Source organism: Morchella importuna (assembly GCF_003444635.1).
Source record: "Morchella importuna strain M04M26 chromosome Unknown Morimp01GS013, whole genome shotgun sequence".
In the NCBI taxonomy this organism is placed as follows: domain Eukaryota; kingdom Fungi; phylum Ascomycota; class Pezizomycetes; order Pezizales; family Morchellaceae; genus Morchella; species Morchella importuna.
This window is the reverse complement of record NW_025763410.1, coordinates 108974-135419: the sequence shown is the minus strand read 5'-3', so window position 1 is coordinate 135419 and position 26446 is coordinate 108974. Positions and strand designations below refer to the sequence as shown.

The 26446-nt window shown below is 51.1% G+C and overlaps 6 protein-coding genes across 6 annotated transcripts; 3 read left to right on the top strand and 3 right to left on the bottom strand.

Annotated features, from left to right (window-relative positions):
• Nucleotides 1-1914: 1914 nt before the first annotated feature.
• Nucleotides 1915-4402, bottom strand: LAJ45_04961 (uncharacterized protein; the record flags this gene model as incomplete). Its single annotated transcript, XM_046114536.1, has 5 exons — nt 1915-2154; nt 2224-3477; nt 3543-3642; nt 3842-4172; nt 4330-4402. 5 exons carry the CDS (start codon nt 4400-4402, stop codon nt 1915-1917), a joined length of 1998 nt encoding a protein of 665 aa, XP_045972085.1.
• A 1682-nt stretch (nt 4403-6084) lies between these two features.
• Nucleotides 6085-6868, top strand: LAJ45_04960 (uncharacterized protein; the record flags this gene model as incomplete). The annotated part of the gene is made up of 3 exons (XM_046114535.1): nt 6085-6225; nt 6299-6432; nt 6502-6868. The coding sequence occupies 3 exons, from the start codon at nt 6085-6087 to the stop codon at nt 6866-6868; spliced, it is 642 nt and encodes a 213-aa protein (XP_045972084.1).
• A 3342-nt stretch (nt 6869-10210) lies between these two features.
• Nucleotides 10211-10597, top strand: LAJ45_04959 (uncharacterized protein; the record flags this gene model as incomplete). Its single annotated transcript, XM_046114534.1, has 1 exon — nt 10211-10597. One exon carries the CDS (start codon nt 10211-10213, stop codon nt 10595-10597), a length of 387 nt encoding a protein of 128 aa, XP_045972083.1.
• Nucleotides 10598-13070: 2473 nt separating this feature from the next.
• Nucleotides 13071-15381, top strand: LAJ45_04958 (uncharacterized protein; the record flags this gene model as incomplete). The annotated part of the gene is made up of 3 exons (XM_046114533.1): nt 13071-13497; nt 13589-14247; nt 14308-15381. The coding sequence occupies 3 exons, from the start codon at nt 13071-13073 to the stop codon at nt 15379-15381; spliced, it is 2160 nt and encodes a 719-aa protein (XP_045972082.1).
• Nucleotides 15382-18865: 3484 nt separating this feature from the next.
• Nucleotides 18866-20419, bottom strand: LAJ45_04957 (uncharacterized protein; the record flags this gene model as incomplete). The annotated part of the gene is made up of 2 exons (XM_046114532.1): nt 18866-19680; nt 19741-20419. 2 exons carry the CDS (start codon nt 20417-20419, stop codon nt 18866-18868), a joined length of 1494 nt encoding a protein of 497 aa, XP_045972081.1.
• Nucleotides 20420-24038: 3619 nt separating this feature from the next.
• On the bottom strand, nt 24039-25153 carry LAJ45_04956 (uncharacterized protein; the record flags this gene model as incomplete). The annotated part of the gene is made up of 3 exons (XM_046114531.1): nt 24039-24878; nt 24934-25062; nt 25121-25153. 3 exons carry the CDS (start codon nt 25151-25153, stop codon nt 24039-24041), a joined length of 1002 nt encoding a protein of 333 aa, XP_045972080.1.
• Nucleotides 25154-26446: the final 1293 nt, after the last annotated feature.

The following is a 26446-nucleotide window of genomic DNA, read 5'->3' as shown; positions in this document are numbered from 1 at the left end:
CAGGACCCGCACCTATTGTCCGAAGAGAACATATATACACCGCGAGTATCGCTACCCGCAGGCTCCCTGTTGATTGTCTCTCCCCCGAGCCGAGGCCTGGAGGAGTGTTGGCGGGTGGGCGAAAAATAACTGCGGCAGCAGCAGCATTAGTTATATAGTTCTCTTCTTTAGCATAGCTCGATACCTGTTTTATAAATTTATCCTTTGTAGCTGCCGGATTGGTGGCGCGGCCTAGGCCTGGTCTCTTTGTTGTGTGTACTGCTAGTCGGCTTTGTTCTCTTTGTTGCTGGAATCTAGGCCTACCTACATGTATCTAGGTAGACATTTGGCATTGTCTGCCATCTTGAGCTTGGTTCTGAAAGTCAAAGTATACTCGAGGTGATCCATTGTCGGCGCTTTGGGCTGGTGGTGGGGATGGCGATGTGATATCGAGACCGAGTGATAGTCAATGATCCACACACACCTCCTCATGGCCCCCCCGCAGCCGAGTCAAAAAACATGAACCAAACACCCCCCCCCCCCCCGGGGCCCCCCCGATTCTCATAAACAAAAAAATCCGGCAGCAAAAACTGCAGCAATTTGGGGAGCGATGGTATAGTGTTCCCTCCCCTCGTGCCCGACATGGGATTCGAACCCATACCGTCTCCTGCGACGGAAGCTAATGGAGGATGGAGTGATGTTTTATCCCTTAGACTAATCCGAATAACGCATGCCTGTGGTGGCCGGTTTTTTGTTATAACCCTATCCTATAGAAGGGGGGGGGGCTCAGCTTGATCAATCTAATCTAATCTAATCGTTATTTGTATGTAGTGCGCTGGTTGGAGAAAAATGCCACGCGGCCTGGCACAAGAGGACCCCGAGAACACCACTCGTGAGCCACAACACAATGGGGGGAAGCGTGCTGTATAGCTTATTAGGATGACGCTTGCCGGTCCCAACATTTTGCTTATGGAGTCTTGGTGATATTTTGAGAGAACGATATCCTTAGGTGTTTAGTGGAAGTTTGTACGGGATGTATGCTTGTATAAAGAGAACAAAAACATAAGGGAGAAAACGGGAGGGAAAAGGAAGTGGAGAAAAAAGTTAGTAATAAAAAGAAAATGAAAGAGTCCCCCGAAGAAGAGAAGAAAAGTAATTTCTACAAAAGGAAGTGAAATTAACCGTGAATTTTATTCTTCGGTTCCAAACAAAACCTAACTAGCCCTGAACTTCTTATATTGATAATCTCGTTATAAAAGTGCCACTTTCCGGTCCCGACCTTATCGCAATAGCGAGAATCGACTGTACCGTGGGATAGCGCCCGGGTCGACTTGCTGCTCTAGTTGGTTGGAGAGATTTCAACGAGTGATACCTCATGATCCATCTTTACACACGCACCCACGCACCTAAACCCACAACGCCTGTCGAGATCACTCCTCCCTCCAGTCTTTACCACAGTATGGAGAAATCATGGCCACTATACTAGCTGGTAGTGTAGATTGACCACGTCTCAGACCGAACCCTCTCTACACGACAAACACACGCGGCCGGTGAAGGAGGCCTCCGGAGTCTTTTTTTATTCTTTTTGGGCAAAAGATTTCTTGGTTTTTATTTTTTAATTTTTAATTTTTCCTAAACACCCCCACCCGCACGCACTCTTTACACCCAATCAATGCAAATGCATGAAATAGATAGATACACAACAGTTGACTTGACAAAAAAGAACCATAAGAAAAGAAAAGAGGAAAGAAGAAAAAAGAAAAGAAAAAACAGTTGAGAAGGCGACTCTAAAGCGCCACCAAGAACCCAAGTTCCTACACAAAAAAGCGTAAAAAAGCGTAAAGAAAAAAAAATAAAAAATAAAAAATAGACAATTGAAAATATTAAACCCCTCACCCCCCAAACCAACTAGTCAACTAGCCCAAAGATCCAAAACTAGTCCGCCTTGATAGCGCCATAAATCCGCCTAACGAACGCATACGTGCTCAAGAAGCCGATGGTGCCCAGGAGCAGGCCGTACACGACGCAGGCCAGGAACGAGTAGCTGAAGAAGAGGAGGGAGCTGACGAATCCCTCGATGTGCAGCTTTGTCATGAAGTACCATGCGCTGTAGAGGAAGATCCAGACGGCTGATCCGGCGCCGACGAGGAATGAGCGCCACCACCAGTTGTAGTTCTGTTTTTTTATTTGTTAGTTGGTTATGTTTAAGAAGGAGAGAGAAAAGGGGGGGGGGGGGGGACGAACCTCAGAGCAGAGCTGGAAATACGTAGTTACGATGGTGATCTCGATCACGGTCACGACGTTGATGCCGGCGATGAGTGCGAGGAAGCCGTACATGTAGTAGTACCCGCTCTTGTCTTGCCAGAGGCTCTTGAACACGAATAGCAGCTCGATGAAGATGACTGCAAAGGGGATCAAGCCGCCCATGAGCACCGCGGGTCCAGTGCGGAGGTACCATGGCTGCGCGGGGATCTGCCTGGCAATCATGGTGGTACGAGTGGGGTGTTCCCATGGCGCCCTCTTGAAGCCCAAGAACGAACCGACAAATACGAGTGGGAGCGAGATGCACAGCCACATCATGACCAGCGCCACTAGTGTCCCGAACGGGATAGCGGTGGACGATGCTTGTGCCCATACAAAGAGATTAAGAATGAATACCGATCCAAAGAGGAAACCAGGGAAGAGGAGGGCTGTCATGAGGGCATTGTTCTTCCACTTCTCGCCCTTGAAGGTCTTGTAGACACGGGTGCTGAAGTAGCCTGAGAAGACACCGGCGAAGACAAACAGGAAGAGGCCAAAGCTGATGAAGCCACCGCGGTAGCTGGGGTTCAGGACACCGACAGCGCTGAGTACGATGAGTGCGACGGCCATGGCGAGCAATTGAACTCCGCTGCCAACAATTGGTGCAAACAGTCCTCCGGCCCCAGGTGGTCTGAAGACATCTCCGTGGACCAACTTCCAGCCAGTGATATCATCAAGAGACTCATCTTCCTCTGCGCCCTCGGCGGCGGCGGCAGCTGCTGCTTTCCGCTTAGATTCGGGGTCGGTAGCACCGGTGTCGTTGTAGTTCTGGATATCTCTAGAGAGAGTGCGCAGCATAATGATTGCGACAACGACGGTCAATAGCATTGCGATGACAAGCGAGTTGACAATGGCGAGCCAGTGAATGGAAGCCGCCTCGTCATCGTTGACAAAGTAAAGATCCCAGCGTGAGGCCCACTCAATAGTGTTGTCCTCTTTCCAGTAGACAGAGTAGGTGTATGGGATGTTCAATCTCTTGCCATCATCTCCACCTTGACCTCCGTCCTCTCTAGGAGTCTCCGGTGGGATATAGAGCTCGAGCGGCTTCTGTCCCTCAAGAGTCTCGGAGCATTTGCCCATCGGTCCGGCAATCGACTTGGTGTAGACCTCGAAGGCGACGATGACCTTGCGATTGGGGCCTTCGGCGGTCTTGCGCCAGCGGATGACGAGAGTAACATGGTTGTTGATGAATGCTTTCTGCTTGCATGTCAGTCATCAAAATCGAATACAATAGAAAAAGAACTCGAGAGGATAAAACAAACATCGTTTTCGTAGAACCCGAGCTTGAAACCAGCAGCATAGTACTTCTTGGTCTTATCGACCGTCACAAACGAAGTAGCCCCCGGAAGGTTATCGACGATCCTGTAACAATCATCATGCAGCTGTCAGCCCGGGCTCCTCACATCCAACCAAACCAACGCCAGCAGCCCACTGGCCATCCAGAAAGCTCCGTGCATCCAAGCCACAGACCATCCCTGAGCGCGTGCCCCAAACGCGCGAGGTTCCAGGGGTAAGATCACAAAAAAAAAAAAAAAGTCTGGGGAGAGATCGCGCAACCTACCATTCGGCCACATAACCACCCCTCACCAATTCCTTTGCCTTCTCCACACCCGCCCTATCGGTCTCCCGATCGCAGAGATGCTTGCACACCTCATCCTGACCCACTGTGAGCTCGTAATCGCTGATCTGGATGCGATCGCCGCGCAGAACCTCGCCCAGGTTGAGGGCAATGGCTCTCGATGACCCGAAGCGCGCGCCGAAGCCGTCCTTGCTGGCGGGACACACGAATGGCTGCTCGGAGTAGGCGTAGGGGAGCTGCGTAGTGGGGGAGGTGAGCTTGTTTGTCGAGAGAGGGATCGCGTCGCCGTCCTTGTATGAGCGGATAGACCAGCCTGAGCACACACACACACACCAATAGCACCCCCGTCAGCCCATAGATTCCTGTGATATTACAATGTCTCCAACGGCAGTCTAGTGATGATGATTACGATGGTTGTGGATCTGTGGAAAGGGGGGGGGACTGCTCTAGTCCAGAACAAAGGTACTCACCGGGGATGTAGAATGCCGACGAGAGAGACACTCCCGTGGCCGACAGGAACAGCAGACTTTTAGAGATCCGCATGTTGGGCAGGAGGAGGAGCAAACCTTTTGCTTTGCGTGAGGGAAAGCAAAGAAATTCAAGATTAAGGGTTTACTTGAGGGAGAGGCGCTTTACGTGAACGAACAACAACAGTCTGTCCTGACGGGAGAGAAGGGAAATCTGGCGATAGGTGAAAGCCGGGACCGGAAATGAATGAGGCTTAAATGGGCGTATTACGTAAGGCTCCGTGGGGTTGGCTTTTGGCTCGGCGTGGGCGTGGGCGTGGGCGTGGGCGTTGTTGCGGTCGCGAGTGATAGAGGATGATGTGGCACGGATACGGATTAATACGAGGTGTAACTGCACGATCTTCCACTGGACAGAGTGGGGGCAAGTGCCAGGCAGGTGTCGCATGCAGAAGGTGAAGGTGAAGAAGAGCGAGTCTCTTGGCCTGTTGAGGGTGGATAATACATCTTGGCCATCGGACTTTGGTCTTGGGGGGGCTACGTATCCTCTATTGCTCACTCTCACTCTAATGTGAGAAGAGCACTATCTAACATCGTACGCGTGGATGCCGTCTTATAGGGCATTGTAATCACGGCAGAGTACATGTAGTAACAAGTAGGTACATCAAGGTACAAGCACAAACACTCTCCAGAATACCCGCCACACTCATCCACCCTTGAGCAAGGATCACAGCATCCTGCACCAAACATCTCTTGTCCGCGCAGCTGCCAAACCCTTCCCTTCCCTCCCATCGCATAAACACACCTGCACCGTTCAGAGCCCACCTCATTCTAATCCCCACTCACTCATTCGGTGTATCCCCATCTCCGCCCACCCTACCAATCCCTCTTCCTTTCCCTCCACCCCTCGCCCGCCCATACCAGATCTGAAATGCCGCACTCCCGGATATCGGATGCCCGGATTCAACATGAGGCTCAAACTAACGGCGGAGAGGAAAAAAGGCTTGTCATAAACGGTTTCGGGCACTAGCGAAAACCCGCAAATGTAAAAAAAAAAATCAAGCCTTGTGTTAAGGCTGCGGATCCCTGTCGAAAGGGCCCCCTGTGCGGAGAATTCGGAATGGGTAGTCGGAGCGCTGATCGGTGGTCTTGGCGGTTTTTTTGTTTCGTTACTTGGCTGCTTCATGGGATATCACGATATAAGTATGTAGAGGAGCTTTGTATCGACTATTTCTCTCTCCATAGCCAACTGTGTAATAAAAGCCTCTTCAAAATCTCATCCTCTCACTACCCATTCCATTATCCTCCCTCATGATGTAAACCCCAAACCCCCCGCGGCGCAGCTGACATAACCCCCAGCTCCAAATTCAACTCCCCTCCACCGGTCCCTCCCCGCGCCCGGCCCCCGGTAAAGCCACAACCACAACCACAACCACAACCCTCACCGTGAAATTGTATCCCCAGTATTAAAACCAATGTAGATCCCGTTGTTTTATCGCGTAATACCCGAACGCTTTTTAGTTTTTACGAATTTTCTCTTTTGTTGTCGCAACGGTCATTACCAGCTACTATTGAAGCTACTAATTGTTGATTGCTACTGGTTAGTGCTACTGAGATCGACTACTAGTACCGGTAATTACCACTAGTGTCCACTACAACTATAGTTTTAGTACTATAGACCGAGTACTATAACTTATACTTACACGCAGCCAGCTAGCTACTGCAACCCTCCCATACAACACAACTCCCACTACTACCACCATGCACCCCCCTCTCGGGCTTCTCCTCCTGCTATCATTCCACCTCACACCCATCCTCGCAACACTAATATTCCCCACCCCCGACAGCCCACCATGCGTGCAGGCCTGCGAAGACAAGACCGACATGTCCAACGTCCCACTAGTACATCCCTCCCCGAAACACTCATTTCTACAGCCTTGGACACAAAGTTAACCAAGAGTGACATGTATGTTAGTGCGCAATAAATCCTCCACAAACTAGCGAAAACGACTTCACAAACACCATCAGCTGCCTCTGCACCGACCGGCACCTCCTCGCCTCCATAATCCCATGCGTGCTCCGGTCCTGCGCCGGGAACAGCTCTTCCGTGTACTTTTACCCCCTCCCCTCCTCCCACCCCATTCATCCCACCACCACACACACTAACACACCCCGCAGCGAAACCTACTTCACAACCCTCTACACGCTCTGCCACACCCACGGGCACACGCACTACCCGCCGCCCCCGCACCTCCTCCGCGCACTCGGCATCACCGCGCCCCCCAACGCCACCATCCCCGCCACTGTCAGCGGCGTCCCAATGAACTCGGCCTTCCCGGAGGTGGCGGCGGCAACAACGCATCTGCGCCCGCTGCCGACACAGAATATACTTAATGCGCTGGTGGCGGAGGCGGAGAATGGAACGGGGAGTAGCAGTGGGACGGGGAGGGTGGAGGTGGTGGGGCATGCGGTGGTGGCGGGGGTGGGTATCGTGGGTGTGGCGCTGGTGGGCGTGGTGGTGTTGGTCGTGTTGGTGGTGTTTTAGTGGTGGTGGTGTTTTGGTGGTGGTGATGGGGGCGGGGGGGGGGGGGGGGGAATGTTGGGGGCGTAATTCTGTTTTTCTTAGAGCGGGGAAGGGTGGGGTGTATATACATGTATGTATTGATTGTTTTGGCGCAATGGTACTGACTGTATGAACTTATGATATCAACGGTATATAACCATTTCCTTTCGCGGCTGGGATCTAGAGGACCGCGTAGCGCTGCTCTGCCTAGTGCCCTATCCAGCTCGTGGAGAAAGTGAAGACAAGCCTTGAGAGCAAATAATCCATGACCACTACCTCTAGAAGTAAATAATAAAACTATTTGGTCAATATTAGTGTAATTCATCTGCGACCAATTCCCGTAGGTCTGTGCTTTGGTCGAATGCTTTCACAAGTAGTCTTATCGTGCTAGAGTAGTATTCCTGCCTATTGAGTCCTGGGTTGGTTCTTTTGCTGCGTTTTCTCTTTCCACTTCTTCTTCTTTGTTTGGTATGTGTATGTTTAATTGTAACGAGTACTGAGCTGGCCAACCACTCAAACACAGAGCCCCAGCCCACGCACACCGAAATCGGTACGTTATCCAACTCCTTTAGCTTCGGATTCGATATGGTAGCGTGCTCAAGATCCCCCGAGGATGATATAATGGGGCATGCAACCAATGGAACCACCGGGGGTAAGAAGTGCCAAGCGGATCGGTTCGATCACAAACCATCACTCGGGTCGATCGGCCACTCGAAGATGCACACTGGTTCTTCATCTACTCCGGCCACTAGTTTAAGCAGTTAGTCGAAGCCTGACCAACATAAAACTTTCTTCACGATATGATGGAAGACATCACGGTAAGCGACTTGTGTCTCTTCTTCACAGAATCTCACTCGTCTCATGCACCTCGGAGGTGTGAGCGCCCCAAAGTGACACAGTGTGGATTGGTCGGTTGGATAGGCGCTCTCGGTCAGGGCGGGAAGGTGAGAAAAGTCTCGGCAGAAAGACCTTCATCGACACGGGGTAGTTCGCTCCTGTTCGGCTGGCACCACCTCCGGACGTCTAGCTAGGAAGGCTCTAACCGGGGCCGGGGGAGAGTAGGAGCTGGGTTCATCGTCAGCTGTTCTGAGGCATCTGTGCGTCGGAGAGAGGTTGAGAGAGTGGAAGATGAGAGTGGACATAAAGGGAGATGAGGGTAGACGGGGGGAGTGGGGGTGGTCCTGAAGGGAGATGAAGTGGTGTAGAGAGATGGGAGCGTAAACAAAACGCACTGGCAGCCTAGCCGGCCCTAGAGTAGATCACGCTAGAGAAGAAATTTCGGTGTAAATGTCCGTTGCGCCTGGGTGAAAATATAGTAGTTGTACAGGTCATAGCACATACAGCGAATCCGGCTTGTTTTTGTGTCTTTGGTCTTACTGGCCATGGTGTGAAACTCCCACGCTAAGAATATTTTCGTCTGCGCCTCTACTTTTATCCCACGTCTTGGTTTATCGGGACCATCTCTACTTTATCTCAGTAAAGATAACGATTAGATTAGATTGATCAAGTCGAGCCCCCTTCGGGGGGATGGGGTTATAACAAAAATTCGTACAGTACTGGCATGCGTTATTCGGATTAGTCTAAGGGATAAAACATCACTCCATCCTCCATTAGCTTCCGTCGCAGAAGACGGCATGGGTTCGAATCCCATGTCGGGCACGAGGGGAGGGAACACTATACCATCGCTCCCCAAATTGCTGCAGTTTTTGCTGCCGGATTTGATCACTTTTTCTTGCTCGGGTTTGTATGTATATGGGGTCACACATGGGGCTTGCACAGTGTACATACAGTACCGTTCTCGCCGCTCTCATTGTGAGTGCGGGCTACATGTAGTTACGGTCGTCCGCTATTGAGGTCACTTGGCCCCTATTCTCTTGCTCCTTCCTTCCTGCTTCCAGTTTAGCGGAGGGGCGCCAGTCGTCTTACCTTCTAGGAAAAAACTACGCCCAGCGTAGGGACTAGACTCCAGTTGTCAGAGACCCCCCCATAGATTATATTCTAAGTTTTGATCATCACCGCCTAACTCTCTAAATGCCCGAAGTCATATCCCCACCACTCCACTCTATCTACCCCTCGAGGACTAAAAGGAAAACATGTAAGTCCATGCACATCCGTCCCAGCCACAAAAGACCAGCACAGCACGGTACAGTACGCGCCGGGCAAAAATCACTCTCTCCCATCGCCACACAACACAGCAAGGGTGGGGTAGCGAGCGACGAAGTTATTCCCTCTTGACCACAGAAGTAGATCAAATTAGGACCTTGCTGTTAGATCTCCTCGCTGGGTGATGTGTGTGTGTGGGAGGTAACACATACAAATGCTGAGAGTAGGTTATCTTTTTCAACCACGAATGTGGAGAAGTTAAGGGCCTGCTAGAGATTTTGGTTGGCGTGGTTTGGGAGGAGGGAGATGGTTGTGGTCAAGGGTGGGTTGGTTGGAGGTTAGCTTGGCGTTTGGTGAGCCATTGTATGGACTGGGGAGTATAGCATTTAAGTGGGGAATGTTCAAAGATACACATACCACACGTTGGATTACAGTACTGTTCATCATCGAGGTAAGCACCCCTAGAGACTACATCGGATACTTCCATCCTTAGACCCGGACCCAGAACCTTCTAGCACAACACGGTGTCAACAAGCTCTAGTGTGTGCTAAGTACTCCGAAACACCATTTTCTGTCTTCATCTGCTCGCTGCGTCAAGCTGAGGAGCTCCAACAAATACACACTTGGCCGCCACGATGTATAAAAGCCATCATCATCACCATCTTAAGGACACTCAGCTACGTCTCTGCTTGCTATCTGTTCTGTCTCGTCACTCGAAATCTTACCTCTGCTAACATTCCGGCGTAGATAATCACGGCGTGTAAGTTGGCTTCAACAGAGAGACCATATCTTGAGTGAAGCATGAGGACCTGGTCTGTCAAATCTTGCTCCACGAAGACCTTCTGTCTCGTTTCAAATACCACATCAGCAGGTAGTTAACCACAGATCAGGAGGAGGCCACATAGATATCACAGCCTACATGTGTCTTCATTCTCACTGGAAACCGTCAAAAGACAAATCATCACCATGATGGAACATAACAGCTATGAGGAGAAAACAGATGTATCTGTCTACGGATTTAAGGTGACAAGTGTTTCACAATGGGCCTTGAACGACAGCTGTCTTCTCTCCTCACATCTATTTAAAACGATCTTCTCTCCATTCTTAATTCATTATCAATATTCTTAATCCATTATCGCGAATAACCACAACAACCACAATATCACGAATAACCACAACAACAACATCCCTCCACAACCTGTACGAGTCAAAGACCCAAAGATGTCTACCAGCACCACCACCATTATCACACTTCCTCACCTCCTTAAACCCCACCCGTACACTGACGAGCTCGTGACACTGCGTCACGTCGCTCAAGTCAACTGGGTTTGCCAGGAGCTCAAAACACTGTTCAGGCAACGGAACAGAATCAGCAACAGCAACACTGACTTTCCGAAGCCGAGTGTTCTGAAGAGGAGGACCAACAACAGTGACAGTGATAGTGCTCACAGTGAGGAAGAGGGAGAGGGGGTGGCGGAGGCGGAGGCGACAACACCAGTATACAATGGGTATGTGTACAGCACTGTGGATTATTTCGGGATACCGAGGGATATCCCGCGTTTGTACGACCCGGAAGAGTTGAAAATCCAGGATGAATGCACTTATTAGGGGATCATCTTAACGGAGGTTCATTGGGTTGTAGCAAAATAATGGTAAGCTTGGATGCCTCTTCCTATTTTTCTTTTCTCTCCTCACTTGTCTTTATCTCTTCCTCACTTTGTGGCTGTGAACACAAAGTATTGAAGAGTATATGCCCTCCCCTTTCACCTCCATCGTCTTTTCCTCGCTTTGTGACGGCAACCACAAAGTCTGGAAGAGGGAAGGTCTTAGAGGATGATTTGTAGAGACATAGTATAGGAGGGAGGAGTTTGGAATAGTAGAGGGCCGGATCCCCGCATTGTATTTTCGGGGGGATACCGATGTGGTTGGCGCCCACAAAGGTTGGAAGGGGAGACGTTGTAGAAAGAAATAAAAAAATTAAAAAAAATTAAAAAAATTAAAAAAGGTTTTGAAACGTGTCCTTAAGTCTATTAATTGAGGAATGAACTTTCTTGTTCTCGATAATTCTCGAAGTAGACCGGTGTACCCGATGATTGGTATGGGAGGATTTGAACGGGCAGAGATTCAGTATCGAGTACATTTGGATGACTTGATATTGCTAGGAAATGTAGGGAGATATCGATGTGGTCGCCAGCCACGAAGGGTAAAAGAGGAGAGGGAGACGTTGCAACGGTTTTGTCGAAAACAAAGTTGAAACGTGTCCTCAAGTCTATTTATAGAGAAATAAACTCTTTTATTCTCGATAATTCTCAAAGTAAACCGCTTTGCCCGATGGTTTTGATGAGTGTTACGGGAAGGTTTGAACGGTCAAGGATTGAGTATTGAGTACATTTTGATGGTTGATATTATCGCTAAGAAACGTAGGGAAATATCGATGTGGTCGCCGGCCACGAAGGGCGGAAGAGGAGAGGGAGGCGTTGCAACGGTTTTGTCGAAATCTTTTTTTTTTGTTTTGAAGCGTGTCCTCGGGTCCCTCTTGGCACTAGAGAACGATGACGAAAGATTTATTAATAGAACCGTAAGCTCTCTTGTGTTCTATGTATATAGCTTAATCGATATAGGCGGGCCCTAGGCTCGATAACCCTGAAAACAAACCGCTATGCCAGTTGGTTATGATGAATATTGCTATGGGAGGATTTGAGTGGTCGGAGATCATATACATATTGCTGATCCTGTCCATGTATGATGGGTATCGGTTAGTTGATGGATTGTGGGAAGCGAAAAGTATCCCTTCGTCTGGTAACAAATGCTGACCACCCCCCCCCCCCCCTAAAACAAATTATTGTGTGGCTTTACTAATAGATCTCTCATAGCAATTTAATTCCTCTCTTATAGGGGGTCAGCATCGAGAGCTTAAGGGATACTCTATATACATGTAATGGTGTGTGAAGTGAAAAAAAGACATTATCCACGAACTGGTATGACTAGCCTCAGTTTTCGTTAAGTGCGAGATGAAAGAATTAAATTGTGGCTATGGTACGACCGTTTTGTTGTTTAAAATTTGGATTGTTCTGCTGATAAAGTGAGGCGACTTCGGTTGGGGTACATGTAGTTTTTCACCCCCGACCTATCGACCGAGTGATGGCTTATGATCCAAGACTAACGAGTGATCGTCTATGACCCACATCTCAGCATGCACCATGGCGTCACACCGCATTGTTTTTGACCCAGAGTAGACCCGAGAAATGTCTCGGAAGACGCCCGCATCCATCGCTGATGTATGTAGGTCACCCAAAACCTCCGGAGTTGTGGGTGTTGGGGTTCCGCCTGTCTGTCTGTCTTTGTTGCTTAGTCATCAAGAATCCTAGGTTGGGTGCCTGAATCTGACCTGCAGCCCCAAACAAGCAAGCATCGTTGTAACCTTGACCTCATATCGCAGCTCGATTCATAGTTTTCTGTCAAGGCGTCCCTTCTGCCTTTTGCTCCCGCGCTTTCTTTCGCATTCGGGTTTAAACCCCTCTCCCCACCTCTTGAGCCCCCCGGAGGAGAGATAGTGGGACGCCTGAGATTGCGGGGGGAGGGAGGGAGGTGGGTGAAACTGGGTGATTGCCTGAATTAATCGCATTTATACCCAATCATGAGGGGATAGAGGAGGGGCATTGTTGAGAATATCATATTGGGTATGGTTTAATGTGTAGAAGAGGAAGAAATAAGAGGAGGTTACAGTACTGCTGCCTGCCTGGCTGCCTGCATTCACGCGGGTAGCTGCGTGCGTGTTGGGTTTAACCCCTCAGTGCACAGAAAAGCTGAGATTAGATGTATCTCTTTGAGTCTGTACTTGATGTATATAAAGAAGGCCGCCAAACACTGCACTGGTCTTTCCTTCGCCGTCTTCTTCCCCGCTAAGCTGACATATCACCGATTCTGGCCTTTTCGTGCTCTTAGCCATCTCTTCTTCCTTCTCCTCCAGCAGTAGTGCTGTGTCATCTTCTCCACCTAACCTCGCTCTCTTTCCACAACCAAATCCATCCTATTCCCCCCTCCCCCCCACCATCACCACCACACCATCGCACACACAGCAATGGCACGCAGCTTCTCCCAAAACCTCGCTGCGAACCTCTACCAGCAGCTCAGTCTGCTCGGCGAGGCCCCCTCCGGCCCCAACGGCGCCGGCTCGCACCACGACGTCTCCCTTGCATCCCAACGACACTCCCTCATCACCACCCCCGTGTTCACTGCGGCCGCAGGCCTTTTCGTCGATAAGCACTGTCCTGCCGCACTAAACCAATACGGGCTGCTCGGGCGCGCATTGGAGCTCGTTGACCCCGGGGATGTGCGGAAGCGGTCGGGCGACAGCAGCAGCGACGACAGCGGCTACTATGACGGCGCGAGGAAGCCCGAGAAGAAGGGGGATCCCAGGGTGTTTTTGAACGGGAATGCGCCGTGGTCTGCGTTTATTTGTGGGCTGCAGGGGTCGGGGAAGAGTCATACGTTGGCCTGTATGCTTGGTGAGTTTTTTTTTCTTTCTTTCTTCTTTTTACGGCATTTTCTATATAATTGCTTCATGGAGAGAATGTGTGCTAATGTGAGATATTGTAGAAAATATGCTTGTAAAGTCACCCATACTCGGGGCTCTCCCCAATCCCCTCACGGCAATGGTCTTTCATTTCGACATCAATAACAGCGCCAATGCCCTCCGCCCCTGTGAAGCTGCATATCTGGCCACGCACATGCCCGTGCGCATCTTAGTTTCCTCATCGAACTACCCCCAGATGTCGCGCCTCTACTCCGGCATCGCCTCACAAAACCTCATCGTCAAGCCGCTCAAGCTGAAGCAGTCCGACCTCAACATCGAGCGCATGCTCTCTCTCATGTCTGTCGACAAGAACTCGGACCATCCGCCACTGTACATGGAGTACGTGCGCAAGATCCTGCGCGAGCTGGCGACGGCGAGTAGCATCTACGGCTCGGGGTTCGACTATAGGCTGTTTCGAGATATGATCCTGCAGGCGGATCTGACGCCTATGCAGAGGGGCCCGCTGACGCTGCGGTTGGAGATCTTGGAGAGCTTTTTGGAGATGCGGGAGGGCGCGGACGAGGTGTGGGATTTTACGCCGGGAGTAATTACGATTGTGGATTTGAGTGATCCGTTTGTGGATGAGGCGAGTGCGTGTGCGTTATTTGATATCTGTGTGGGGCTATTTCTGGAGAAGGATGTAAAGTATGGACGAGTAATTGCTCTTGATGAAGCTCACAAGGTAACTTCTCTCCCCTTTCCTCTATCCCACAATCTACAATAACTAACACATAAAAACCAGTACATGACCTCTACCTCCCCCGCCCAAAAGCTGACAGACAACCTCCTCTCCGTCATCCGTCAACAACGCCATCTCGCCACCCGCGTCCTCATTTCCACCCAAGAGCCCACTATCTCCCCCAAGCTCCTCGACCTTTGCAACATCATCATCGCCCACCGCTTCACCTCCCCCGAATGGCTCGCCTTCATGAAGCGCCATCTCGCGGCCGTCGCCGTGGAGTCCGACACCAACGCGCTCTCCCTCCTCGCCCGCATTGTGGCCCTTAACGAGGGCGAAGCATACGTCTTTGCCCCTGCCGGCATCGTCTCCACAAACGACTTTGAGCAGGACAGCTACTACGAGGACCAGCCTGAAGACGAAGACGACGAAGACGAAGACACTGAGGACGTGAGAAAGCTCGGGATGGGATACCTCAAGATCAAAGTACGGAAGCGTCTCACGGAGGACGGTGGAAAGAGTATCCTCGCAAACTCAGCCCCCGTCACAGGGCCCGCCCCAGTGGCAGGCACAATCCCGCAAGACGTCATCGACGCCATGCTCGCCAGCAAAGTCAGTAGTCGTGGCGGCCGAGGTGGCCGAGGTGGTCGCGGCGGTCGCGGTGGCGGAAGAGGCGGCGGCGGCGGCGGCGGTGAAGACTCGTACGGCAGACTCAACGGGCGAGCGCCCGCGCCGCCTCCCCAGCAGCAACAACAACAACAACAAGCGCCACCACCGCAGCGCCCAAACCCTCCACGAGCCGCGCCGCCGCCGCAGCGCTCAAACGGGAACAGCAATGGTAATGGTAATGGCGGTGGCGGTGTGCCGGTGTACGACCAGTGGGGGACGCCGCAGGCAGAGGAGTCAGGCAGCGGCTGGGACGCATATGAAGGCGTTCAGGTGGAGCCGCATCCGTCGTCGCGGGGACAGCAGCAGCAGCAGCAGCAGAGACACCCGCTGCCGCAGAGGCCGGCGCAGAGGGGTGGTGACAGGGGCGCTGGGAGGGGGAGAGCCGCCCAGGCGCCGCCGCCGCCACAGCAGAATTATGAGAGCTTGAATGGGAACGTGGCGGGCGGGGACTCGTTGGAGTGGGAGTGATGGGGGGTGGTGCGTTGCATGTGTGTTTGCTTGCGCGCGCGCGCGCTCATGAACTTATCTCTGCCTACCGACTGACTGACCTGAGGGGCTATGAGGGGGCTGTATTATACTGTCGTGTAGAAGTATAACTGCCATTTAGCAGCGAGGTTGGGGGTTGGTGGGGCGGGGTGGGGCGGGGTGGGTGGGGCGCATGCATGCAATGAGTATAGGGCGGAAAATAATTGAAGCAGAAAAAAAGTGTTTAGTTTTTTTTGTGTGTAGGTTAGAACGGTCTGGATAGCACGGACCATAGCATACTACTGTAGTTATGAGTCGATTTCGTGTTGGGCTTAGCTTAGCCTCCTTTTTTCTTTTGTTTTGACCATTCTTATCTTGTCTTGCGGTGGGGGGGAGGGGTGCATGAGGGGGAGAGTGCACAGTGGAGAGTTGGGGGTCATTTGAGATGATCTCATTTACCGGAGGGGAGGGTGATGTCTCTTTTATGTTCTTTTTTTTTTGGTCCGGTTTAGTTTGGGTTCTGTTTGGTTTTTGGCCTCTTCTCATTCTTTGGGTGTTTGTGTCTTTTTCCTATTCTTACTTTTTTCTTCATCTGTTAGGAATATGAAGTTTTGTGCGCAGTGACTTGATATCATCTCTAAGTCGGAGTGAAAGTTAGAGTATGAAGCTTTACATGCGCTTTGACCATTGACACGCGGGCGTCCTGGGACGACCGATGGCTATGCCTGAGATGTGTCGGAGAAGACTTCGGGGGAGTTTTAGCCGGCGCTTCATACATGTACTCGTTTACCACGAAAAGAACCAGAAAATGCAGTTGCTCAGGGCAAGGATTATTTGTATGGAGTGGCGGTGATCTCTCATACAAACTATCCCTGTTTCCGTCACTTGCATTTTCTGGTTCTTTTCGTGGTAAACAAGTACTTGTGTCTGGGATCGCGGGCGCTGGGTGGGTTTTTACTTGGCGCCCGAGTGAGAATATATGATACAACTCTCATACCAAGACTCTCTGCCCCCGGCCGTTGGTGTTGGTCCTCTCTTCTTATTCTACGATCAGAAGACACCGCACAGAGTGGTTGGAAGTATATGAGTCTATAAACACCCCAGGGAATGGTCGTGCTATGTGGTGGCTACATGTAGATGCATGTAGTGGTGGGTGGCCTTTCCCCGCTAAGCCCGAGAGGAGGTGGAAACCGAGTGATTATCCATGAACCAGTCAGCCCTCCCTTCTCCCTTCTCTGGCCGATGGCACATGTAAAGAGAAAAGCGGCGCCACCACGATCTGGAGATGAGACTAACATACATATAGGGTCTCAGTTATTTTGAATGTTTTTTTCTTTTTTTTTTTTGAGATGTTTCTCCCCCTCTTCTGTTTTGGATTCTTTTTTTTCTTTCGTGGTAGACAATCAAAAAGTTGAAGACCCTAACCCTGTTGATGAGTTTGTCTAGCACGTTGGCTTTGATAAAACTCGAATGACCACCCGGAGTCAGAACATTCCGTGATCGCGACGTGTCCTACACTAAAATCCACTGTATCATGTACGAGCCCATTAATAATGCAAACACGACCAAGGAAAAAGGCGTCATTTCAAAAAGACAAAATCCGGCAGCAAAAACTGCAGCAATTTGGGGAGCGATAGTAAAGTGTTCCCTCCCCTCGTGCCCGACATGGGATTCGAACCCATGCCGTCTTCTGCGACGGAAGCTAATGGAGGATGGAGTGATGTTTTATCCCTTAGACTAATCCGAATAACGCATGCCAGTACTGTCCGGATTTCTGTTATAACCCCATCCCACAGAAGGGGGCTCGACTTGATCAATCTAATCTAATCCTTAGGGATAGTGTAGGGTTAGGTGTTTTTTTGGTCTCGTGCCCGACTTTTGTCAACTCCCCGCTGTGCAGACCACACACACCACAGGCTGAACACGAGACCAGAGTTCCGGACATGACGCCCTGACCCACGCAGCAGCTAGTTACCCATAAGACCCCCGACCTGCGTTCTCTCCTGGGCTCGCTTTTTCATCGCCATCGAAGTCAACAGGAGCGGAAGCCGACCGAGGAGAGATGGAAACGAGGACGAGTATCGCGAGGACACTTCTCAAACATCCCCATGAACCGACCACACTGGTCAAAAGCAGATGCTGTCCCTATACCGCGGGGTGGTTCGTGCCCAAATCCGAGTTGCTCCAAGATCTACATCACGAGCAGCGCGGCCTACCTCGTGATCGTGCAAGCCTATCTCCAAGATCATCCTCCATCCGCCCACTCAGCTCCAAATTAATTTTCCGACAAGAAATAAAGCAGGCTCCAGCACAAACTCACCAAAGAGGCTCCATGGCTTATGCACTTTCGACACACTGAAGGAGGAGTCAAAACATTCAAAGCGCTTTCTCGTCCGTGTCAGGACTGAAAGAGGAGGTTTCCTGCATACTCTCACACAAGCGCGCAACCTTCTTTTGCTGGAATCAAGTCTGAAGGGTGTTGTACTTGATTCCGGATGGTTAGAAGAGACCAGACGGAGGCGGCGATGGACTATGATTCCGGTCACGATAAATCAACATTCCGGCCGCCTACTGGCCGGGATGGAAAAACGGTTTACTAGCACACATACTGTGGTTTTGAGTCTCAATAAATGGTTTAATCAGGCAATTAGCTGATTTGGGGGACGTAAAGTTAGGTTATTTGGGTGTTTTTTTTTAATGACGACCATTACTAATAGTGTGGTCCACTAGGTCACTCAAGGTGAGTAGACGCAAATTCATCAAAGTGCCTCTGCTTCGTGTGGTCCATACGTTTACATGCTCGTACAAAGAGAGGGTTTGCCTCGAGTATGCTCGCTTCGTCAACCCCATGCCTTGAGTTCTTCTTTTTAAAGGATGTATTCAGGGCGTGTGGTTCCCCTCTTTTGAGGGAAAAGAGTTGGTCTACCATGACCGGAACCATGGCGTGAAAGCAAGAGTTTATCGAGTGATATTCCATGATTTAACTTGGAGGCCTCAGACCAGGGTTCGTTGGGTTGGTGAGCTAACTACAGTTAGTGACTTGGCGCACGAGTGATATACCATGATCCCCGCTTGCACTACTGCCAAAGGTTCCCGCCCAAGCGGATAATGTTCGTATAGGAGGCCTGTCTCAGCCATGGTAGCTGGGAGGGGGACTCCTTACACCGCTTCCGTATGGGATCTCCATTGGTGAGATGAGAACTAATACTCCTGTGAATCCTACGTAATCATAAAATATCACTCAGCCGGCCCATCTCAAGGTAATTCACTATATGTATCTTTAATCTATTATATATTCTCACTAACTTAGCACGCGATTCTTCCAAATAATTCATAAATACTTTCATAGACACTATTGAATTCGTATAATCTGACTACATAATAGAACCGAATACCCGCTTCAAATTAACCGCCCCAACCCCCACTCATATCGCTACCAACGCCTACTAACTAAGTATAACCAGAATATCGTTCATAAATATTAATCCTAATAAGCTCCAGCGCCGTATCCAGCAGGATAGGTCCCTGCGGCAGGAGGGGCAATCTCGGTGGCCGCAGGAGCGGTCTCCTTCGCGGGGGGAGTAGACTCACCGGCCGCAGGGACGGTCTCATGAGCTGGAGGAGCAGTCTCTGTGACTGTAGGTGTAGTCTCTTTTGCAGGTGGTGCAGTTTCGGTAGCCGCAGGGGCGGTCTCCTTTGCGGGAGGAGCAGTCTCACCGGCCGCAGGGGCGGTCTCATGAGCTGGAGGAGCAGTCTCGTTTGCGGGGGGAGCAGTCTCACCGGCCGCAGGAGCCGTCTCGCCGGCCGGAGGAGCAGTCTCGTGAGCCGGAGGAGCGGCCTCTGTAGCTGCAGGAGCGGTCTCTTTCGCGGGGGGCGCAGTCTCAGTGGCCGCAGGTGCAGTCTCATGAGCTGGAGGAGCAGTCTCTGTGGCTGCAGGCGCACCCTCTTCCGGCATCGGGAGCTCAGTCTCCGCTGGCGCCGCAGTCTCCTCGGGCATGGGCATAGCAGTACCAGTGGGAGGAGCAGCCTCTCCAAGTGCTCCAGTTGCAGCAGGCGGGGCATCTGTGCACGGAGCTTCAGCCCCTGGGGCTCCTGTCTCTACTGGCTGTTCACCCTCTACAGGAAGGGCAGTCTCGGCTGGGAGGGCAGTCTCCGCTGGGAGGGCAGTCTCTGCTGGAGCTGCAGTACCGTTGGGCGCATTGGTCTGGACGGGTTCCGGGAGAGCAGTGTCGTTTCCTGCAGTGCCGTTGCGGGAAGGAGTCCCGGTGGGAGAAGGTAAATTTGCGGAAGGTGGGAATACTCCTGCGGGTGGTGTTGTCTCTTTAGCCGGAGCATCTGCGTATGCACCACCGGTGGCATTACCAGCAGCATCGCCAGCAGCATCGCCGTCAGCGGCACCTTCGTGTCCTGCACCAGCACCACCATCTGCAGACGCATCATCAGCAGCGTCGTCCGCAGACTCATTACCGGCAGCATCGTCGTCGGCATATCCTTTACCAGCAGCAGCAGCAGCATTATCATATCCCGCATGCTCAACATGCGTAGAATCGTCCGCCCCACTCTCGTCCACCTCGAGCTCGTCATGGTCACTAACGTGGAAGCCACCATGGCTATTAACTCTCACTTTGGTACCGCGCTCCCCGGTCCGCAGCGCCGCCAACGACACCGTCACCGCATTCCCAAACGCCTGGTTCAGCTCCGCAACACTGCTAAAGCCCATTCTCGCGGCCGCATCCGCGTCTGAAGTGCAGCTCACGCTGGTCCCGACCTTATTGACGAGCGGGAGCGAGAAGCACTTGAGCCCGCCGGCACATTCAGTGCCGGCCGAGAAGGCGCCATTGACGCATTGGGTGAATTTGTCGTCGATGCAGGCGGCGGGCTGGGTGGCAGCATCGCAATGCGAGGAGGCAGCGAAGGTCTTGAAGAGCCGGTTTTCTGCGATAGCGAGGGGGATAGATTCAGCGTTTTTACCGCCGTTTTGGGGCACCGGGGAGGCGGTAGTGAAGGGGAGGAGGAGGGAGAGTATAAGAGCGTATTGCATTTTGCTTGATTGCAAGTAAGTGTGTTTTTAAAGAAAGGAGTGAAGAGCACTGCTCTGGAGATTCTAGTAGAAAGGGAGAAAAAAGAAGGAGATAAGGAAAGTATTGATCAACAATAGCGAATGTGAACCGAGTATGAACTGATGAGCTGGTGAGAGGGAAGAAAAAATCGAGACCGGCGGGATGCCAAAGGTTTATAAAGACCCCCCAGCTCCCGCCAAATACCAAGCTTTTCGATACCCCCAAAAACCCGGATCCCTGGATTAGAAGCCCTTCTGCGGATCATTGACAAATACCAAGGTTTTAAGTTATGTAGATCGATCCAACTACTTTTTTTGGCGGTTAGTGCCTTGATATTATCCCCTGCGTTCGCGACGTTCACTGCTGGCCAATCAAGCGTTTTAGCCAAGAACATGGGTATTGAGTAACTGGACAACGCGACTTCGGGAGATGTCTCATGTGCGCGCCTAGCGATGCGCATAAGGCGCTTCTATTTTGGTTTTGCGATTGACGGCTCGCGTTGGTGATGGTGTCTTGAATCTGTTTTGGGGACTGTCGTTAACGTTACGGGAGGAAGTCAGTGCACTGTGGGAGCCAAACAGCCCTTGCTCCGAGGGAAGCGAGAATTTTAACCCTTGGGTTGGTGAGACCTGCATATTTTAGGGCTCCTGTTCAAGTAAACTCAGGTAACCTTTCATCGAATAACAGAGCGTGACTTATTGATTGGGCGTCAGGGTGATTAACTTTATCACCGCTGGAAGGGACTACTGAGGTAGGAAGTTCTAGAATCTGCGTAAACGAACAGCTGAGATAACGAAACCCACCGTGGTGGTTTTGAGTGTGCGTGTAAGGGACGTGCCAAGACGACTTTTTATTATTATGGTGGATATTTTATTACTTTCTTCCTTTGCTAATCTCTTTCAATAGCTGTGGAATTATTAATTTTTTGTGGAAATACAAAGAAATTTTACACTGCATAATATAACTAGAAGAAATAAAGAATAAAGGAAAAGAATTTTCAGGAGGGAAAAACGTATTTTCCAGATGGGACAGAGAGAAAATGAAAATGAAATGATAATGAAATAACGGGAAAATAGACTAATATTATCCGTCGGAAACCCTGTCCCAGCAGGAACTGACAGGCGACGTTGGAGACATAAACATAGGTGTTATGTCAGAGCTAGGTAGACTACACTGGCTCTAGCAGCGAAGAAGCAACGGTATACGTAAATGTTTCCTCTAAGAAAATCTGGCACGAAAGAACTAGACGGTCCCTGTGCCGAACACCTTATCTGGTCACTACCTGTGCATACTGATTGGCCGACGGCCAAACTGCAGCTCCGATCAATTGGTTAGATAAGATGTTCAGCACAGGTACATGTATCATACCCATAACAACTGAATACAGATCGCCAAACGGATCACCATAAAACACCCGTTCGCCTGCCAAAGTGGTCGTTGTATTAAGCCTCGGACCTCTGCCAAGGCCGACTCCGTTATGTGTCAGCCACCAAACACTGGGTTTCGAAACGCGCTTGGCAACGTTTGATGCTAAGACTTTGGCTTGACACAAGCTTATTCGGCCCTACCCCCTACCGATGACTTGAGGCAAGCTGTCTACACGGGATAGGGGTGAGCACAGAACTCCGGACAGACACGGGATTGCCCCGTTTCCAAACAGCAGTTGCTCCAGTTCATCCGCTGTATCTCCTGTCAATGGAGGGAACACCGAATCTCTGATTTTGCTAGCATAGGTGCCGGTGGGTTTCAACATTGCCTAAGAGCCCCGAAAAGGGGTCGAAAACTTAAGTCGTTTTTGGACACCCGACAAAAAAGCCCAACGCAGTCGATCATTTGAGAATCTCGTAAACTTATCCAAGGGCGCGCCTGATAAACAGTCGTGTCAACTGGACCGTTTGTTTTCGCCTAAGCGTGTGATATACAATTGCCATACGGAGACTTGAGCCTCAACGTCCAAAGGAGTGAAGGGGAATTGAATAGATTCCGTGCGCTGTTAGACTAGCTAGGGCTAATATCTCCTGGCAACGCGAGGTCACCTGCAACGGTTCTCGGCTAGGTCCATCGTGTTATAAATACACATATCCCGAGTGATATTCTATGATTAGCCATTCAGACTTGCATGCCGCTGCATGTACTCCACAAGTCAAGAGCGAATAATAATCCCTCTGTTTTCCCCATATCTTTCCCTTCATAACTGCGATGAGACTCCGCCGTATGGCTAGAACCACTAATTCCCTATAGCCAGACAGTACAGGACTGTACGTCTTCATGGACCATCACTCGACTACATCGCATCTCCGCTGTTGAGTAACATATGCCTCCTATTTCGTACATCTCCGTCTGTGGTCTTAATTCAGAAATAAGTCCTAGAAATTTCCGCCTGTAACGACACTTTTTTGGCTGTGACGGATTCAGGACCGTAGATACTGGCTTTAGTGACTTGCGTTGTCGCTGGTAATTCGACCCGGACCTTTCAATGGTAGTTGCGGTTATCTGTGAGGTTATAATAGTCGGTGAACCTTTCTTTTCTCTCTCCACGGCTCAGGTGCAAGCGGCTTTAGTGGTTAGCTTGAATGTTAACTGCCTAGACAAGATGCCCGCCAGGCCGATGATAGACATCAAGACTAGTAATACTAGCCAGGGGAAAGAAAGCAGAGAATGAGACAGTTGGCGAGAACCCAAAAACAGAAGGATCCTAAACGTGAGATGGATAAACACCGCAGACAGGCTGGGCCTATAAGACAAAGCGGGGATGAAAAAGAGTGGAAGGCCCCCTCTAGTGTATCACCCAGAGATGGAGAGGGCTGCTCATCATCTCTCTGCGTTTTGCAGGCATTGGGCGATCTCGGCGTAAACATTGAGAGAGCGACTGGATGCGTGAGGGGTGGGAAGGAGAGGGATGGACTCCGATGGAGGGAGGAGGGGACCAGAAGAAAGGGAGGGATAGAGAGCTTGCCAAGAGCGTTGTAGTTTGGCTGCGGGTGGGGTGGACTGGCTGGCTGTCCTGTCTGAGGTATCTTGGCACGCCGGCATTAGGGAGAAAGTGTTTCTAGTGATAGACGTCAAACCTTACACGCCCCCCAGCTACGTAGCCTTCTATGTAAAAATTTCTATGATGAGAAATCTTAAACCAGCCACTAATAAATAGTAGTAGGTATTTAAAACAAAAGGTTGCATTGATGGCAGCCGCCATGACTACAACCCCGACCTTCGACAGGTACAACTTGGCACAACCACTCGGTGTATCCAGGGGGGCGAGTGTTAACCGGTTGGCCACTCGCCCATGTGTGTTGTGGGCGGGAAATGGTATTTGAACGCAATGGCTGATTGCGGGTAACTAATACTATTCCTACAGTATTACTGTAGGTGAGCTGTGATGCCGGCCATTGGGTTTAGACTTTTTCTCTACGGGTTAGAAAATGGAAAGAAAAATGCCGCCTTGAGGCCGCCGACTCAGTGCGGCTAAAAGCCCACCTTTTGTAACACCCAGCCTAGCGCCTCCGAAGAGTCGAATTAGAGAGTGAATCAGAGAGAGCAAGCCAAATCTTTTTTTGGGGGGTTTTATTCTACATTGACAGTGCTACAACGGAACGTGATATCCTACAAGCGACTCCCCTTCTCCTCCGGCACAGTCACCACAACCTTTCCCCACGTCTCCCTCCCGCCCAGCGCCTGCAACGCCGCCCCTACACTCTCCAACCCCACAAACTCCTTATCATACACCGTCGGCTTAAACCTCCCCTCCCCCACCAACCCCAACAACCCATCCCACACCTTCTCCACCGTCCTCTCCTCCCTCTCCTTCTCCGCATACATCCCCCAATGTATCCCCACAACACTCACATTCTTCAACAACACCCTATTCATCGCCACCTTCTCAATCACACCCCCCGCAAACCCCACCACAAGCACCCGCGCATTCCACGCAACACACTTCAACGACGCCTCCACCATCCCCACGGGATCAAACACCACATCCACTCCCCTGCCCCCCGTCAGCGCCAGCACCTCCGCGCTCCACCCCTTGCCCCGGTAGTCCACGCCATGGTCCGCCCCAAAGCGCCGACACACGGCCAGCTTCTCGCCCGTCCCCGCAGTGGCAATCACCGTCGCGCCAGCCGCCTTCGCAATCTGGATGGCCGCAAGCCCGACGCCCCCCGCCCCCGCGTGCACGAGCACGGTCTCGCCGGGCGCCAGCCGCGCGCGCAGGTGCAGCGCGGCGTAGGAGGTGGGCGCGGTAACGTACAGGCCTGCGGCGTCGGCGAAGCTCCAGCCGGCGGGGACGGCGTGGAGAACGTCTTCCTTCACGGTGATGAGGGTGGAGTAGGCGCCTTGTTTTGCGCCGAAGACGCGCGTGCCGATGGGGTATTTGGCGGTGGGGGGTGCGTGGAGGACCACGCCGGCGAATTCCATGCCCGAGATCCAGGGGAAGGGGGGTTGCTACTCGATCGGTGTTAGAAGGGATGCTAAGAGGGGGAGGAGAGGGGTGACGGACGTGCTGGTATTTGCCCTGGATTTGGAGGAGGTCGAAGAAGTTTGTGGCGGCGGCGCGGATGGAGATGAGGTATTCGTCTGCCGCGGGGACGGGGTCGGGGAGGGTTGTGACGGTGAGGTCGGAGGGGCCCTTGGAGAGGGGGTTAGCTGTACGTGCTCTTGGAGGGGGTTGGGGGGTGAGAGCTTACCTTGACGTAGGAGCTTAGCTGGATTCCCTTCATCTTGTATTGTCGGTAGGTAGGTAGGTATAGGTAGTTATAGGTGTGTATAGGTGAGTATCTCTTCGGGCTCTTCAATTCCTTCTAGATCTTCTCTCTTCAATTGCAAGCTCACTCTCAGAATCTCTCAACTGACGGCGGGCGATAGTAGAACAGATAGATACAACAAGAAGAAGGTCAGCTCAACAATCCGGGGAAGTTAAGCTAAACGACAGCCTCGGTTAGACCCATGCATGATCTATTCTGGGCGTGCATACAACATTTTGTTACCGTCACGTTCGACCGAGGTCTACTGATTATCAGATAAGATTGTTACCGGGGGTAATGATCGTTTGGCAGGAGGTTGGTTAATTGGGGGTTTTTCTAGGTCTGGTTCGACTAGGGGAGACTTTTGTTTGAAGGCTGGGGTTGGTAGGTAACTAGCTGGTATTGGCTAACTATCAACTGCTGCTGCTACTACTGATAGGCGGATAGTTTCGCGCTTTTTTTTTCTTGGAACCGATGGGAATCTAGATCGATCCGCAAAACCGCAAAACCGCAAAACTACACTTTTGCAAACCAAAACAACTCTCACCCAACACACGCGTAGAAGAGTACATGTATTCAGCCTCATGATCGTAAGCGAAGCCAATTCTCTCTCTCGTCACGCATCACCGAGAAACCAACCCGATAAACCACCACCTCCCATCATATCAGCAAACAAAAAAAGAAAAAGAAAGAAGAAAAAAAGCTTAGACACTCATCCCAAAACCACTAAGTAAACAGCCAGTCAAAATTACGTAATCCTCCTTAGTACAAGTGACCACATCTGCGCATAACTGTACTCTATGTATGTATGTCTCACCTGCGAGCGACGCATGCAGTTGCGGGCGCATGCGCAGTGCAGCCGCAACCGCATGATTGGAACCGTCACCGGTGCGTTTTGAAACCTGCGCAGTCGACCTTAAACCTCGAAGCTTCTTAAGCTCACCTTACTTCCAACCTCACTTCCAACTCCAGCTGCTCAAACCCTAACCCATGCCCACCAGCTGCTACTAACCAATGTCACACAGACCCAATCACGGGATGGGATGGGTTTATGTTATATGATCACTCGGCCAACATGCAACATCAACATCAACATCATCAGCGTCAATTGCGGTTGTGGTCATGACGCTTTTATTGTGGCTGATATAACACTGCACTATACACTACACTACACTACACTACACTACAATACACTACACTACAATACACTGCGCGCGCCATAATGTGCTCATGTACATATATCTGTCTTATGGATTGGGTGATCTAAAT